The sequence below is a fragment of the Diadema antillarum genome, unplaced genomic scaffold, assembly GCF_040938485.1.
Source record: "Diadema antillarum isolate AM-2024a unplaced genomic scaffold, OU_Dant_1.0 scf00000006, whole genome shotgun sequence".
In the NCBI taxonomy this organism is placed as follows: Eukaryota; Metazoa; Echinodermata; class Echinoidea; order Diadematoida; family Diadematidae; genus Diadema; species Diadema antillarum.
Window position 1 is genome coordinate 742873 of NW_027270895.1, and position 15368 is coordinate 758240.

Consider the following 15368-nt stretch of genomic DNA (forward strand, 5'->3'; position numbering starts at 1 on the left):
TGATTATCTTTTCTTGCGACAACACGAGAAAGTGACAATTGAATACGTCAGAATGAGAAGAAATTATGGAAGTGTTATTTATTATATCAATAATCCTATTCGAAATGTCAGCGTTCAGGATTGAAAGCAGTGTTTTTTATTTAAAATGGAAGGAAACGCGAAACACTGTTGGATGTACACGGAAAGATGAGAAGTAGGCATAGGATGTAGGAAGTGTTCAGTAGAGCAAAATGACACGACTGTTTTCAAACTATTTAATATAAAAATCTGTTTTTTTAGATACAAGTTCGCTTCTTATCCTATACACTTAGGACTTTTTTTTTCTCGAAATGGTCATCGCAGCCGGGTCGAGGAAAAGGATTATGGGTTAATGGGGAATGTATCTTATTGCAAAAAGGACAGGATAAACAAAGGGGTCGGCATGTTCTGCGAATATTCTGCGACCGATCTCAGATAGCTGGATCCGAGCCTCTTCGGTTAGCAATAAATTATCTGCAGTTCGATCACGGATTTGAGGATCCGGTTCCTTGAACGAATACGACATCTCTACGACGCAGCACGACGGCCCTTTCGGTGTTTTTTGCTTTTGTTTTTGCTTTTGTCTTTGTTCGGTCTTGTTTTCTTTGTTTCCAAGACTTCGATAATTTGGTCTCATCTACACATATACATTGACAGCACGGGCGTTATCTTGAATTAAAAGCACAGTTCCATATCAACGTCGGCCGAGAGGGTGTTGAAAAACACACATAAAATTAAAATGCGGTGCAGCAGACACAATGAGCGTTGTCGCCGAAGTTACTCTATATAAAGTAGGTGTGAAGTGAATGGTGCTATGGCATTACCTCTGAACTACCAGCTACAGCAGAACAAGCAAAAACGTAGTCAAAGAAAATTATTCGTTTCATCCTGAATTCATTTGGGCGTTTCGTCGTTTTGAGAGTGTTTTATAATTATAAGATGAAAAATTAATGATTTCAAAAAGTCGAGATATATCGAAACAGATGCTTGGAAGGAGGTGGATGCTAGAACTAACATAGCTGATATATGCTCTCTGCTAGATGTTGAGATTTGTGTACATTTTGTTTGTTTATTTATTTGTTTGTTTGTTCGTTCGTGCTTTTTTTGTTGTTGTTGCATCATCTCACTGTACGCCAATCGTCTTATACAGCATTGTATAGGGTTGTTTGCACTGCACTATGGAAGAGGACAGATGAATGTCAAGTTGAAGTGAAAGTGTATTTTCTTGTTGAAATAGTGATAATGATGTTTAGAGCAAAACTCATTTGAGGCTACAGGAAGAGAATAAGAGAGGGGGGGGGGAGGAGAAAAATGTTGATTGTTCTTGACGAGAGTTCTGGGAAACATGACATTGTCTGATAGAAGGTTGGGCGGAGCTCCAGCGACCTGGTTAAGGGCGGTCGGCGTCGACCGCCTTGTGGCTATTTATGTTTTATTGTCTGTTTGCTTGCTTTGTTTTTAGTCAAGCAAATTGATCAAATATTTAAATTACTGTTTTCTTGTTGGTGGGTCAAACTACTTCTCTGTGATGTCGCGTGTGTTGGGAGAAAATGAGCAAACCCAATAGTGTTATACTTCATAACACTGTAGAACATAACAAGAACTTTTTCCAACCACGTCATCCAATTCAATGTGATCATTACGTGCGTATTGGTCTCAGGCAACATTTCGTACACTTGCTAGGATTTAATAATCTGGAAAAAATGTATTTCGTGAATGTCTGATAATCTTCTTTTGACGTAAACACACAATATTTGTCATTCACTAAAAATGTTGTGGAACATTCTACAGTCAGTTTGCAGTGTGCAGCCGTTACACCACGTTGATGAAATAAACTTCTATACAAGACAACCGTAAACTACATGTAGCTTTTTGTAATGTTCAGATTTCACTATGAAAAAAACCTGGTTATTTAGACATTCAGTGTGTAAATATATCTTTCATCCCTTGTCTTTTTCTTTGGGGGAGGGGGGTGGGGTTTCCCATCGTGAATGTTTATGTGCATGACATTCTACGAAAGTCCATGAAAAGCCCACGATACATCCTCATCGTGCTCATGGCGAGATCATCCCAAAGTCGGCAATCGAAAAATTCGAAGGGTGGTCTGACGATGATTGTCTAAACTAATGCGCTAATGATTACCTTCTTTTCAAAAAAATAAACGGGTAAAAACACTGACCATGAACCCGAAGATACCCACCTCCATTCTTCATGTGTGGGAGCCAGTACAATTCTTTCATGTCCCCCATTATGAAAAATCCGTTTTCACACCTTCGGTTTTTTAGAAGTTTTGCAAGAAGCTGCCCGCACAAGAACCGTGTAGGACGTGTGGCGACAGAATTCCCACACAGACAATAATCTTGGTGCATGCATGTGAGAACTTTTTCTTGAATTGTACCTAGATTATGGGGTTGCATTCACCATCTCCCTTGCCAATGACGCATACATCTCCATTGCACATCTGTTTCTATTCATTTAGAAGACAGTTAATGTCTTCCAAGTTCTCCAAGAAAGATTTGCATGTAGGCCTATACCTTGTTGTTTAAGGTCGTTCGGATTTCCGTTACGTAGAGACCCCCAAATCAGCGACAAAAATACACACACCCTTCGAGTGTTGTGTATATATGTTGATATTATTGTACATGTATATGCTGTTATATATGATGCCGTACGTTATGTGTATATCTTATTTCATTTAATGGCGATTGAAGCATTGTGTGTACGCAAACTATATCCGTGCTCACTGCGTGTGTATGCGTTTTGAGGTATAGATACAACAAACTTTCCCATTCAACAGACTGATGCTACATAATTGATATGAGAGCACCTGTACGACAGCGGTTTTGACAGAGGAAATGCGTTGCCATAGAAACGTACTATTCACAGACTTAACAAATAAATCTTTAGTTCCAGTATAAATCTAATGGAGAATGCTGCACACTTTTCGAGATCGCACTGGTTCGCAAAGACCAAACAATGGCGCAAAGTAGTTGCTGAAAACCACAAACATACGTTTAGTCATTCATAAAACGGCCGTGATAATGATAATGTTCTTTGGAAATATACCTCGATTTCATGTCAGAAATGGACAGATAACACATTGCTCTTCAAGCGCTTTTCTTGTCTAAGCCAGTCGTCTAATTATTTTCTACACGATGCCCCTCCCTTTTTTTCAATAAGGTAACTTCTCCACAGACACTTGAACTGCCAGATGGTGAGATCAGTTACGAAAATGGTATTGTTGACAAAAAAAAAAGTTTCAATGATTTTGGAAGCCTTAATGGTGAGAAAGTTAAAAGTCTGTGTATCTATATAAAATAGAGGTGAAAAGAAGAGATTCATTTTGTGAATTGATGACCATGCCCCCCCCCCAAAAAAAAGACAAAAAACAAAACAAAAACAAAAACAAAAACAAAAACAAAAAGATGAAGAAGAAGGAAGGAGAACAAAAAAAAAACAACAACAAACTTTACATTCAAGGGTACGATTTCTGCTATAGTATCTCAGGTATAAAATATGTCTATCCACCGGTTTGATCAGTATTTTTTTAGAGACAATAATTTAATTGTCTTGATCTAGTAGCCAATATAATGCAAGATGGATTGAGCTTTCAGAAAGCTCCTTAATTGCCTATTTTTCTTTTAACTGAATTCGTTAATTTGTTACATATTATTGTAAAAGATTACAGTCCCTGATTTTCCTCTATCCCTCTGATTCTTTTTAGTTTGCAAATTTGGTAACGTTATCAAGTTCAATCCGATAGGTCTGAAATAATTTATAAGATATACAGTGAAATGCATAAGGGTCAATGCAATACAGTAATAATAATGACTTTGCCATCTCTTGGAATATGTTCAAGTTCTTGTGGTCTAAACCTTAAAAGACATAATTTACTATTAGCACATGAAACAAAAACCAGTGTTTTAAAAATAATAGTTCTAAAATGTGTGTTAGGGATATATAGAAACAACCACTGTAAAAATATGATTCAGCAAAATCGATGTTAAGTATTGTTAAACATACAAAATGTGAATAATAGTTATAATAAAAATGCTTCAGACTAGTAAAACCGTTTACATTTACGGTTTATTGAGACGTCTATATCTCCTTATATTTTAGGTTTTATCGCGAAAATTTGTATATGGTAGGATGATTTGTGGTACAACAGACCTATACAATAATATGCATTAAATGTCATATCTTGAAATCTTTTTATATCACTGTTCTCAAAGGTAAACAGGACCTTTAACACTATGTGGATGGACTTTGTTGAATGAGTTCGAGCATGTAGAATTATAGAGGACCTGCAGAAAATGAAGGCTCTTAATACTGTAAAGATTATCCAGCGCTTTGCTAATTGACATTTCCTTAATTCAAATGAAAGACAACACAAGATATTGTCCAGATGGATTGGAAAATTGTATTTGTCATTTTAAAGAGATCCAGAAAGGCTTCTCTTGTAGTGAAGATGATTTTGTCCTTATAGGGAGCAGGAAAGGCTAGTTTTTAGCCTTCTCTTTTTAGTGTTCTCTGCTACCAACAACTGGTGTGATCGTTGTTTGGGCTCGGACTCACATATCTTGTTGCTAGGAAAAGGTGGCAGGGGCTTTATGAAATGTGATACAAAATTTTATTGTACTGTAAATTTTGATTAGGCGATTCTTTTCTCCACTTCATTCTGCCCATGTGATGAATGTATAATGCATTCAGAAGGCTCTCATTTCTGATCAGCCATTTTCTTCCAGCATGATGTAGCTCGGCAAGCACAATTTTATTAACGTCCAGAATGAGAACAATATTTGCAACAAGCTACAACGAAATCCCACGGTTTCATGAACCAAAACCATTCGAGTCCGTCTTCGCAGCATGCGTAAGTGGGTGTTACTCCTGACCAATGGGGAAGCGGAACGGAACATTTACGGCTGATTTTGGCACGCGCACTGGGCATAACTTCCCCATCCTCGCGTGTCGGTCACACTTAAAAGAACTCTAAGCCCCGCCCTTCTATTTTGTCCAGTGGGCGACAAGCGTAGGGCGTACTAGCCATTGAGATTAAAAAGCCTATTGTTGTCTGCTCGACTAGAGTGTTAATCCGTGTTCCCATTTCCACGCTCTCCCTCCCCCCCCCCCCTCCCCTTGGTGGTGGTGTATAAAGAGGGTGCCCTGTCCGGGATGGCTGATTACTTGGAGTCGAAGAGATCCAGCGAAGGGGATCCGGCTCACCCTCCAATCGCCTCACCTATCAACCCAGTCCCAGAGAGGCAAGAATCACCACCCCTCCTGGATACCGAACCATCTCTATCATCTCGGCTATCCCCTACTCGGCCATCTTCTGCATCACCCATACCACCACCTGCTGCGTCATCCCCCCGGGCATTACCCTCTCCAGTCGAGCGGAAACCCTTGTTGCCTCTATCGCCGGAGACCACGTCGAGCGCAACTCCGTCGGCAGCTCCTCACTCGAGCGCAGAGTCCTCCGTCGTTCAGTCTTCGTGGTCGTCCGCCCGGACGTCGATCAGCATGGTGCAGAAAGTCACGCCCAAGCACGAGATCGTGAGCGCGGCTGCGGTGGCCGCCTGTGTGGTCAGCGCACCGGCGACCGTACCAAAGTCGTCGGCTTCTACTCGCTGGCAGGACAAGGGAGCGAAGGGTCGCAGCAAGAGTGACAGAGACGACTGGAAGAAGGCTAAGAAGCTCAAAGTTGAAAAGGTACATTTCTGTCGCTTATTGCTTAAATCGATCTAATTTCATGATTTTCCCTCCCTTTCCGACCTTCCCTCCATTATACTCAATACATGTATTTTCTCATTAGCGCTTTATCTTTATCAGCTTCTAAGATTCACTTTTGTGCCTAAAGAAAGTTCGGTATTTCATTTTGCGCGAGTCTGTTTCATGGGAATGTTCCTTGCGAAATGATGACAAATTTGACGTGGTGTGACACCAATGGTTATTAATCAGTCATGATACAATCATTGATATCTGTCTATAGGTTAAAGCCCTTGACTAATATTTGCAGATGAAAAAAAAAATCCTAGCTTTTGAGCTTCAAAATGGTTCTAAAATGAGATTTAGGGATAAAAACGACCAACATGAAAATGTTGATCACTGTAATCAATGTTAAGAATCAATTATACAACATGTGAACAAGAGTTTTATCAAAAAAAAATTTCTAGAATAAATCGCCACGTTGACCGTTTGTTGAGAAATTATTGATATCTCCTTATATTCAACGCTTTATTGGGATTTTTTGCTTGTTTGTACGGTATACATGTAGGGTTCTTTTGTGATACAACTGAACTATACATATGCATCAAATGTGACAATTCGGACATTTCTTCTTTTTTTTTTTAAATTGCTGCTCCCTATGTTAAATGGTGGCTTTAAATGTGTCACTAATATAATCATTGCACTCAAATTGTCCAGGGATAGCCAAATGAGCATTTCATTTTCTAGTATTTAGACAGCATATACAATGTATCGCAAATTGAGCAGTTTCTCATTTTTTTTTCTTTTTATTCTCAATCTATTTGTCGATCAGTTCGATGACTTCCAAGAGTGGATCGATGGTGACCTCACAATGCGCTACCATCCCAAAGATGTAGACGCCCGCAAGCATCTTAGTGGGTGGGCCATGCGCAACACGAACAACCACAACAAGAAAGTTCTGAAGAAATCCTGTCTCGGTGAGTCTAACTTTCGATCAACTTCGTCTGTATGATGTGTGTGTATCGTGCTAATATCGCTAGTCTTTCGATCATTTCATTGCATCAACGACGTCAAGAATTCGCCATGTTATTACTCACAAGTGCAAGAGAACCATCAGCAAGCTTTATTTTCTGTGAAGTCCATGATGCCCAGTTGTCCTAAGATTTTGCACGGTGGCAAAAAGGTGTAAAAGAACGAAAGAAGATTTTATTTAGTACTGAGTAATAATCTTTAAAAAAGGACATTCACATAGCATAATATCGTGTGCCAAGAATCTCGCCATAAGTCAACACCAGACTTTCTCTAATTTTCGTCACAAATTATTGTTGAGACCAATGAGATCAAAGAAGAAGGCGTTTTTTTGTTTGTTTCAAAGATTCTAACGAAAGGGAAAGTAATCGTCTCGTGTAGTTTGAATATAGATTTTCTGGTTTGCCCACCGTTACCTAAAATCGCACTCTAGGAATATTCCCATACCCATTTATTCATGGTTGCAGCTCTACTATTCCAAACTTTAAGGTATTCGTGGGACTGTGTACGCAGGCTAAGACAAGATATAGCGTTTACACGATTAATCACATTAAACACAATGTACAGGGCACAGTACTATTTATCTGCCATTCTTGGACTGTATCAGTCGGTACTCTTGAAGATTTTCTTGTTGTGTCTGGGAGAAGGACTGGTCAGTCTGAGTTTCTCACGGTCAGGGAAGTCGGACCTTCTTTGAAACTCCTTTCATGCGGAACGGACAGGGAGCGCCCTTCAAACGAACAAAGAGCGCCCTCAAAGCCCATTCATGTTGGGCAAGTTCAAAGACTGAAAAGGCGCCTTAGAATCTCGGTTTCTTCTTTTTCTCTTTCATAATAGCATTGTGTCTCTCCCTTCACCTGGCGCATACAAAAGCGTGAGAACCGGGAACCTCTAAAACCGTTAAGGGACCCTAGGAAGCACTATTCACTGTTGTTTCGTTGTTTTCGAGTCTTTCTCCTTTTGTTATCAAGGATGCGATACTCAATAATAGCATGTGGTACAACACACATCAGCTTTGTCCAATTTTGCAAGTCGTTATAATAGCTGATATGGTGCGACGGTTAGTCAAGATGTGTCACAATTGGTAGGTTTGTTTATATGAATTCGATTCGGCGTTTCTTACATGTCTCATGAATGCTTGCCCTTAGAGAGCTACCAAGAAGATGTAACCATAGCAACTCAATTGAGTCGAGATTCTTTATTGACTGGCTTGTTTCGGGAGCCATTGCTGTAGCGGGCACTTTCTTTGGTGAACAGTCTTTGGGACTTTTCATACACACTGACTCAAAGATCCTGAAGATTTTGAAGTCTTATATAGTAGTCCAGTCTTTGTTAGGTTTGGCACATTTTCGCAATATTGTGTAGCAAACAAACAAGTGTTTGTAAATTTTAAGATGTGCCAATAGTCTGGCATGATCATCCTTTTTGTTTTTCTTCATTTACGAGTTAGATCTTCATTTACGAATTAGATCTGCTTATAATCATATACGATACTTCCAATATATACATAACGTCTTATACTTTTTCTGTCCTTGTGCATTTTATTTTCACCGTGATAAAGCAGCATTCTTTATTTCTTGCGCTGCTCCTTTTCCTTTTTTTTTAAATTTACAGTGCATAGACCTTGCCAAAGATGCATTAGATAAAATTGTCATTTATTAGTATCGTCTTCATAACCACGTGTCATTCTCAATTCTATGTATCATTATAAGTACTGTAACATTGTCGGACACGAAAATAATTAATCGATCTCTTCTTCTTTGTTCTTATCCCAGGGGTGTTCATCTGCTCAAAGCAGTGCCGGACCAGCACGGGCGATATCGTCACCGTACGCCCGGCCACCTCCGATAGAGCCCGCCGTAAGCAGGCGGACAAGAAGTGCCCCCGGACGGGCTGCGACGGGAAACTCGTTCACCAGATCTGCGCGGGGAAAAGCGGATATCCGGTCACGCACTTCTGGCGAGTCACGGGTAAGTTGTGATGCAGGAACTAGGAACTCATCTATCAGTGTTCATTCCCCTTAGGTTTCTTCTTCACGTATAGTTTGATTTCCCGTCTTCAGTTAAGTGGATGCATTATACAATGCGTTACTGCTAGGAGAGAACTGAATAATAATCAGTTTCGTCAAAACAAACAAACAAACAAGTGTCCCTTCATCTTCATACATTTATGTTATAGGTCGATTTTGCGCATTATTTCCTCTTTGTTCAGTTTCATCATCCACTTTTTTTTTGTCAGACATGACAATGATATAGACCTACACTGTATTTTCGTCTTAATGTTGATGACAGCTTAAACCGAAATTGAATGATATATTGCTTTGAGGGGACCTTGTGTTCGATTTGTAGAGAGTGTGTGATACGATGTTGTAGAGTTGTTGAATCCACAATCATTCACTGTCAACTTATACCCTCAATGGAAGGATTTTTTTTTTTTTTTTTTACCGCGGTAACAACTTAAAGCATATTGACATCGAACGGACGCACACACACACACACACACACACACACACACACACACGTATGGCTGAATGTTAATAAAAAGAGTTGGCGAGCTAATACCGTACGCCACCATTACGTGTGGACACGTGGCGAGCTGGTGGCGTGCTAAGAGCAAGTAACTTGATAGCGGGCGTGGGCATAATTCGTGACGATAACTCGAAATTTGTATGTTGCTGTAGCATGCATTCCGCCGCTCTCTCATCTGGGTTATACTCTATAAATATACCACTTGAAGCTTTACTACTGCACGGTGTTAAAAGGAATAATAAAGAAACTGTAATGGGAGGGTTAAACAGAAATATGCATGTTACGAATTGGACGGTAATACCATTTACAAGACAATGATTATTACCAGGGAGGTTGCATCCTCTTTTAATATCCTCACTGAGTTAGTAATTTAATATTATGCATTTGTCCTTTTTACGGAAATGTATTGAATTCCTCACACGAGATTTGATGACGAAAGTGCATCCTGATTTATCATGATACAATAATTTTGTTATGACATGATCTGTTTATAGTGTGCTTCAGTTTCAGCGTTTCACATTTTGCTCGCATAATATAACAAACATTCACTAAGTTTTACATCGCAGTTTATAACGAACGAATGAACAAACAAACAAACAAATAAACAAACAAACCCATATATATTATCATTATAATGCTTATGATGATGATGATGATGATAACTATGAAATTGATGATGAAGGTGATGATGATGATGATGATGGTGGTGATGATGGTGGTGATGATGATGAAGATGATGATTAATGTTCTCACTGTTATCATTTCAGACACGGTTATCCTCTTCCAAGCCAAGGGCATCCACGACCACCCAAGGCCTGACGTTGTCAAGACAACGTCCCAAGCCAAAATGGCGCTTCTGGAGTACCATCGCACACACAGACACGAGAGGCCGAAGGAAATCTGCAAGAAGGTGGTTAGTACTGAATTTCCCTCTCTTCGTTCATTTTCTTTGACTAATTTTCGTATTATTTTCATGCATTGGTATCTAAAATTCAGTAATATGGAAATAATACGAACGGTATAATCCCAATACACTCATACACTTTAAAGAGGTGTTATATAACATCGTTATTCACCCACTGATGCAGCTCTATCAATAAATAACGTGTGAATAAATGCACCGTGTTTAAGGGCATTTATATATTAATGTTTCCTTCTCGGCTATGCTTGTGTTACAAAATGAAGACATCAAAGAAACATTACACCACCAATTACTGTAATAATAATTAGGGTTCATCTCTAGGTCATCGCTAATTGATATTTCACAGTTGATATACTTTTTTTTCTTGGTTACATTACCCTTAGAAATAATTACAATATAATGTATCATATTGAGACCAGTCATAATCTTACATATTGAAGTATCCAAAGTATATTTGTTGGCATTGGAGTGAAGTAAGGAGTGTTTAGATACGCACTAAAGTTCGTCGTTTTCTTGCCAACCTTACAGGGCGTTCACATTCACAAGTCGTTCAATCGCGTGGACCGCGTTGCGCGGCAGCTGCGGGAGGTGCAGAACACCGATGGGGGAGAGGCCCCGATGGAAGTGCCCAAGGAGCCGTACACTCTCCGCTCGCACCTGCGCTCACTTTGGAGCGGCTCGGCCCAGCGGCAGGGGGAGGCGGACAACCATCAACTCATCATCGGACAAGGTGAGCCGAAAGATCCGCCTGCACTGTGGTCGTGTTTGGTGTCAAATAAATGAACCTGCCGCCTCGGTCATTTATTAGATAATATCTGTGATCAGTTCTTCCATCACTTAATAGGCTTACCCGTCTTCACAGTTTTCAGAAGGTTAACATATTCCAGGTTTACTTACCAGTGCTTACCTCGCGGTCCTACCATATATCACTTTTCCCTTCCCAAATCTATTTCTCTCTCGACACACATTGACCCATTGCTGTTGATGGCACAACCACATTTTTTTTACTGCCTGTCTGTCTGTTGAATTATATAATTATCTATATACCTGTCTATACACGTCTATTCATTTCTCCCAGTACCTTTCATCTCTCACACATCTCTACTATATCTCTTTTTTCCCTGCTCTCATTCAATGCTACTTTCCATACTTATCTAAATATCAAGATTCCCGACGTTTGTTCGCAGTGCTTTTTCTATTGTTTTGGATGTTTTGTAATCAACAACATAATTACATACATATGTCTCACTTAACGATGTCTGCTTTTTCGTTCTTTTCCAGGCTCCTTTCAGAATACGTACAACAGGCAGCCGGGCTACACCGCCTACACCTACCCAGGGACGCAGCTGGATGGGTGGGGACAGTACACCGCGACCCAGGATGACTATTCCGCCTTCATCAACTACAAGCCCATCGACGGCCACCACCAGTCCGCTCCGATGGCCCCCTACCAGCCCGGGAACTACACATACAGCGCGCCGCTTCACTCCAGCGATGGGACGACGTACGACTACAACTTCAACGGTAACGTTGTGCTCTCGGCGCCCGCGGCTCAGGCGACCGCGAAGACACACGAGGAGCTGGAGGTTGGAGCGATTCATGGCGTGGAAAATGCACACAAGCAGAGTTTTCCCACTGCTTATCCAGGCTACTCGGCCGATTTCGGCCTCATCTTGCCCAGCCAGGCTTCCCATATTGATCTAACACCCTTGCCCCCATCTTACATCGAAAGTAGCACCGCGAGTCCCAACCACCACAACGGGCACACCACCGACATGACGCCAGTGAAGCAGTCGGGACTTTCCCCACTAAAGCGGCCGGCTCCTCCCGACTTACACTCCTTGCAAGAGGCCAAGCAGCCCCGTCTGAGCGAGGAGCAGAGCACCTCCGTCACCGCGTCTGCCACCATCAAGCTCGCCGAGCACACGCCGTCCATCAACATCGACCTATCCAGCTTCTCCGACATCTTCGACATCCCCGCTGGTCTGGGCGACGAGGGTCTTGCTGGTAGACCAAAGACCCCTGTCTACCAGTCGCTGTCACCTGCTGCACCGACCCGAGATGGCGACTCCGCCGCCGCCGACGTCCCGCGCTACTCTCACGCCAACCAGGGGACCGAAGAGGATTGCAGCTCGCCGAATCTCACCGACGACAACCAGCCACTCGCCGAACAAGCGGACGGGAACTCCTCGACGATGAGTAGCCCCATGGGTAGCGAAGAGAGTCAGGCGTCCGGATCCCACTCGTCACCCCCGCCATCCTCGCATTCGCCGCCGAACGCGGGGCCAGTACTAGCCACGCTGAGCACTCACGCCCCGTCCAACGTGCCCGTTACAACAGCACCGGCGTCCAACGACAAAGACAATTTCATCGACCAACTCGTCTCCATGTACTTGGGCAAGGAGGATAAGTCGATCTCGACAATGAAAAGCGAGCTCCACGTGTACACGGAGAGTCAGACTGGACAGCGAGCCTACGCCTACCACGGGGTACCGGATGATCACGCCCACGCCCACGTCCACGCCCACGCCCATGCTCATGCCATGACCTCTCAAGACCACTTCCGGTCCCCAATTACAATGACCGGTCACGGTACCAGCGGCCACTTCGATTACAGCTGGTCATCAGATCGCAGCCAGGCCTACCGGCCATCCACCGGCCTGACGCCCGTCACCGATAGCCTCATCAGCCCCCTCATGTCCGGTCACTTCGACTACTCCACGTCGATCACGGACTTCTACAACAGCCACCACGCAGCCGTGGCAGCGACGTCTAGTTCGCACAGCGCTTCGACGGCCTACGCCCCGTCCTGTCAGAGCCCGACCACTCCCATAATGTCCAGTACATTCAGTCACGTGACCACCAGACATCTGTTCTAACTGCTTGCACTTCGATTGCCAGAACAATACTAACTTCAACTTATACTATTACAATCACTGTTTCTTTCTTTTTGTTTTTTTCTGGGACGAAACTCCGTGGTTTCAATTTCTAATAACAGTACATGTGGAGAAAAATTATATCAATGAAGCTTGATTGTGAGATAACTTAAATCTTACATTTGATTACTGCGAACTTCCATTTTCATTTGTTTCATTCCTAGTCTGAAAACAAGTGGGTTGATGGGCGACTCGCTTCGACGCAGATAGTGAAGGCCACTTGGACTGAAACATTTTTATCGTGTTCGTCGTGTCACAAGGGAAAAGGTATCACGTCTTCTTCCTCCTATGTGAGCTTCGTTTATTTTAGTTCAGAATCGCATCAGACTGTTGAAGTAATGGCACGGTACGGAAACATCGCACATTCACATTTAGCATTCGTTTTAGCGTTCGCTCGCGTCTGCGCGTCGATCGTCGGACAACGGCGTTCGAAACGCGTTGCTGAAACATTGCTTTTCCTCTATGTCGGGGGCCATCTGACAAAATGCTCTGAATGTGAAATGTGGTCTTTTTTATATACTATGAAGATGGATATTTTTCATCTTGAATCATTGTTGGACATCTTAGCTTGCATCCACGGTATTGCTGAAGATTTTGTAGAGAGATTTCATGAGATACGGCCTTCTTCTCTGAGTTGTTATATCGGCTTGTAGAATAGGACTGTTTAAAGTGGTGTCAAGAAAGAGTGATGCCGTAAACTTTTCCCTTTTTTAGAAGGAACAAGAAAGATGTATAGAAAATATTATTTTGTATATAGTCTCCTTTTAGTTTATTTCTGGAGTTATTTGCTAATTCGAACTATATTATTTATAGTGTTGTCACTGTGTAATTATATTGTTTAACTTGGTGCTAAATAATGTTTATAGACTTCCATTTACTTGAGATTATGAAATACTTTATGTACAACGTGATCTTGGAAAAAGAGGATAATTTGGAAGTAGAGGCTGGGGCATAGTGCAATTATATGTTATTTCCATCTCCTTTTTTGTAAAAAATATTGACTTGACAAAATTTGTATTCATGGTATTGTATGATAAAATAATTGGTGAATAGAATCACGCGTTCAACAGTTTTCCCCTTTGCACCTTCCTGTTGCAAAGTTTCAATGAAAAATTATTTTGTTACAGATCGTTTTTTTTTTTCTAATAGTCGCAATACTTTGTGCCTTATGAGTGACGCACATTTGAATTTTGCACCTCCCAAATTAATCGAAATTATTTCATCTTGGAAAAACTCTTATTGGAAAGTGATGAGGAGCAGAGTCAATTACTGAATATGTAGATGCGTAAATTACTATTTTATTTCATTTCAAAATACACCGAAACCCGCAAATTGCTCAAAAATATCTGTGTTAATTTCGGAGGACATCAGCATTTACGTTCTGCCTACTAAATGCAGAACTTAAAGATTCCTGACATTCTTTTTGCTGCTAATCACGTGTACCAAACACCGCCTTCAAGTAAAACCACATATACGCTGATTACTTTGTCTAAGTGGTTAAAATATATTACCAGAATTGGGTTTATACGCCAGGGATAATTACGTTATATGTGTTGTTCTCTTTTAATACTACGCCTGTATTCCCAGCATCTGATTCCCACCTTACCTTGACAGTCCCCCAATGTTTCTAAAAGTACTGGACGAGTGTTGAAGATCCGTGCAATAAATATTGCTGAATATTTAAACTCTGAATGACTTTGCTCATTTCACTCAATGTGGCTTGCAAAAAAAAATAGGAGAGCTAAGCAATCTCTCCACCTCTCTCTCTCTCTCTCTCTCTCTCTCTCACTCATATATATATATATATATATATATATATATATATAAGTTGTATGTCTCTCTCTGTCTCTCTCCATATATATGCATATATATATCTATATATATATGTATGCATGTGTTTGTGTGCGTGAAAGTATAATAGTAGTAATATACAGATAATAGTAGTAAAATAACGATATAGCTTAATCTTTCTCCCTCTTCTTTCACCGTCTCTCTCTCTATACTTCTTTATACAACTGTATATATATACATATATATATATATATGACACTGTATGTATATAATATTCATATCAAATATATTATACTGCATAATATAAATATATATACATATACACACACACACACACACACACACACACACACACATATATATATATATATATATATATATATATATATATATATATATATATATATATATTATAATAATATATATGGATAGACAATA

General features: G+C 40.9%; 1 protein-coding gene across 1 annotated transcript; it reads left to right on the top strand.

The window, feature by feature from the left end:
- The first annotated feature begins 5523 nt into the window (after nucleotides 1-5523).
- LOC139714784 (uncharacterized) lies at nucleotides 5524-13082 on the top strand. Its single transcript, XM_071626473.1, has 6 exons — nucleotides 5524-5727; nucleotides 6557-6701; nucleotides 8529-8723; nucleotides 10049-10194; nucleotides 10732-10933; nucleotides 11485-13082. Exons 1-6 carry the CDS (start codon nucleotides 5539-5541, stop codon nucleotides 13080-13082), a joined length of 2475 nt encoding a protein of 824 aa, XP_071482574.1. The 5' UTR covers nucleotides 5524-5538.
- Nucleotides 13083-15368: the final 2286 nt, after the last annotated feature.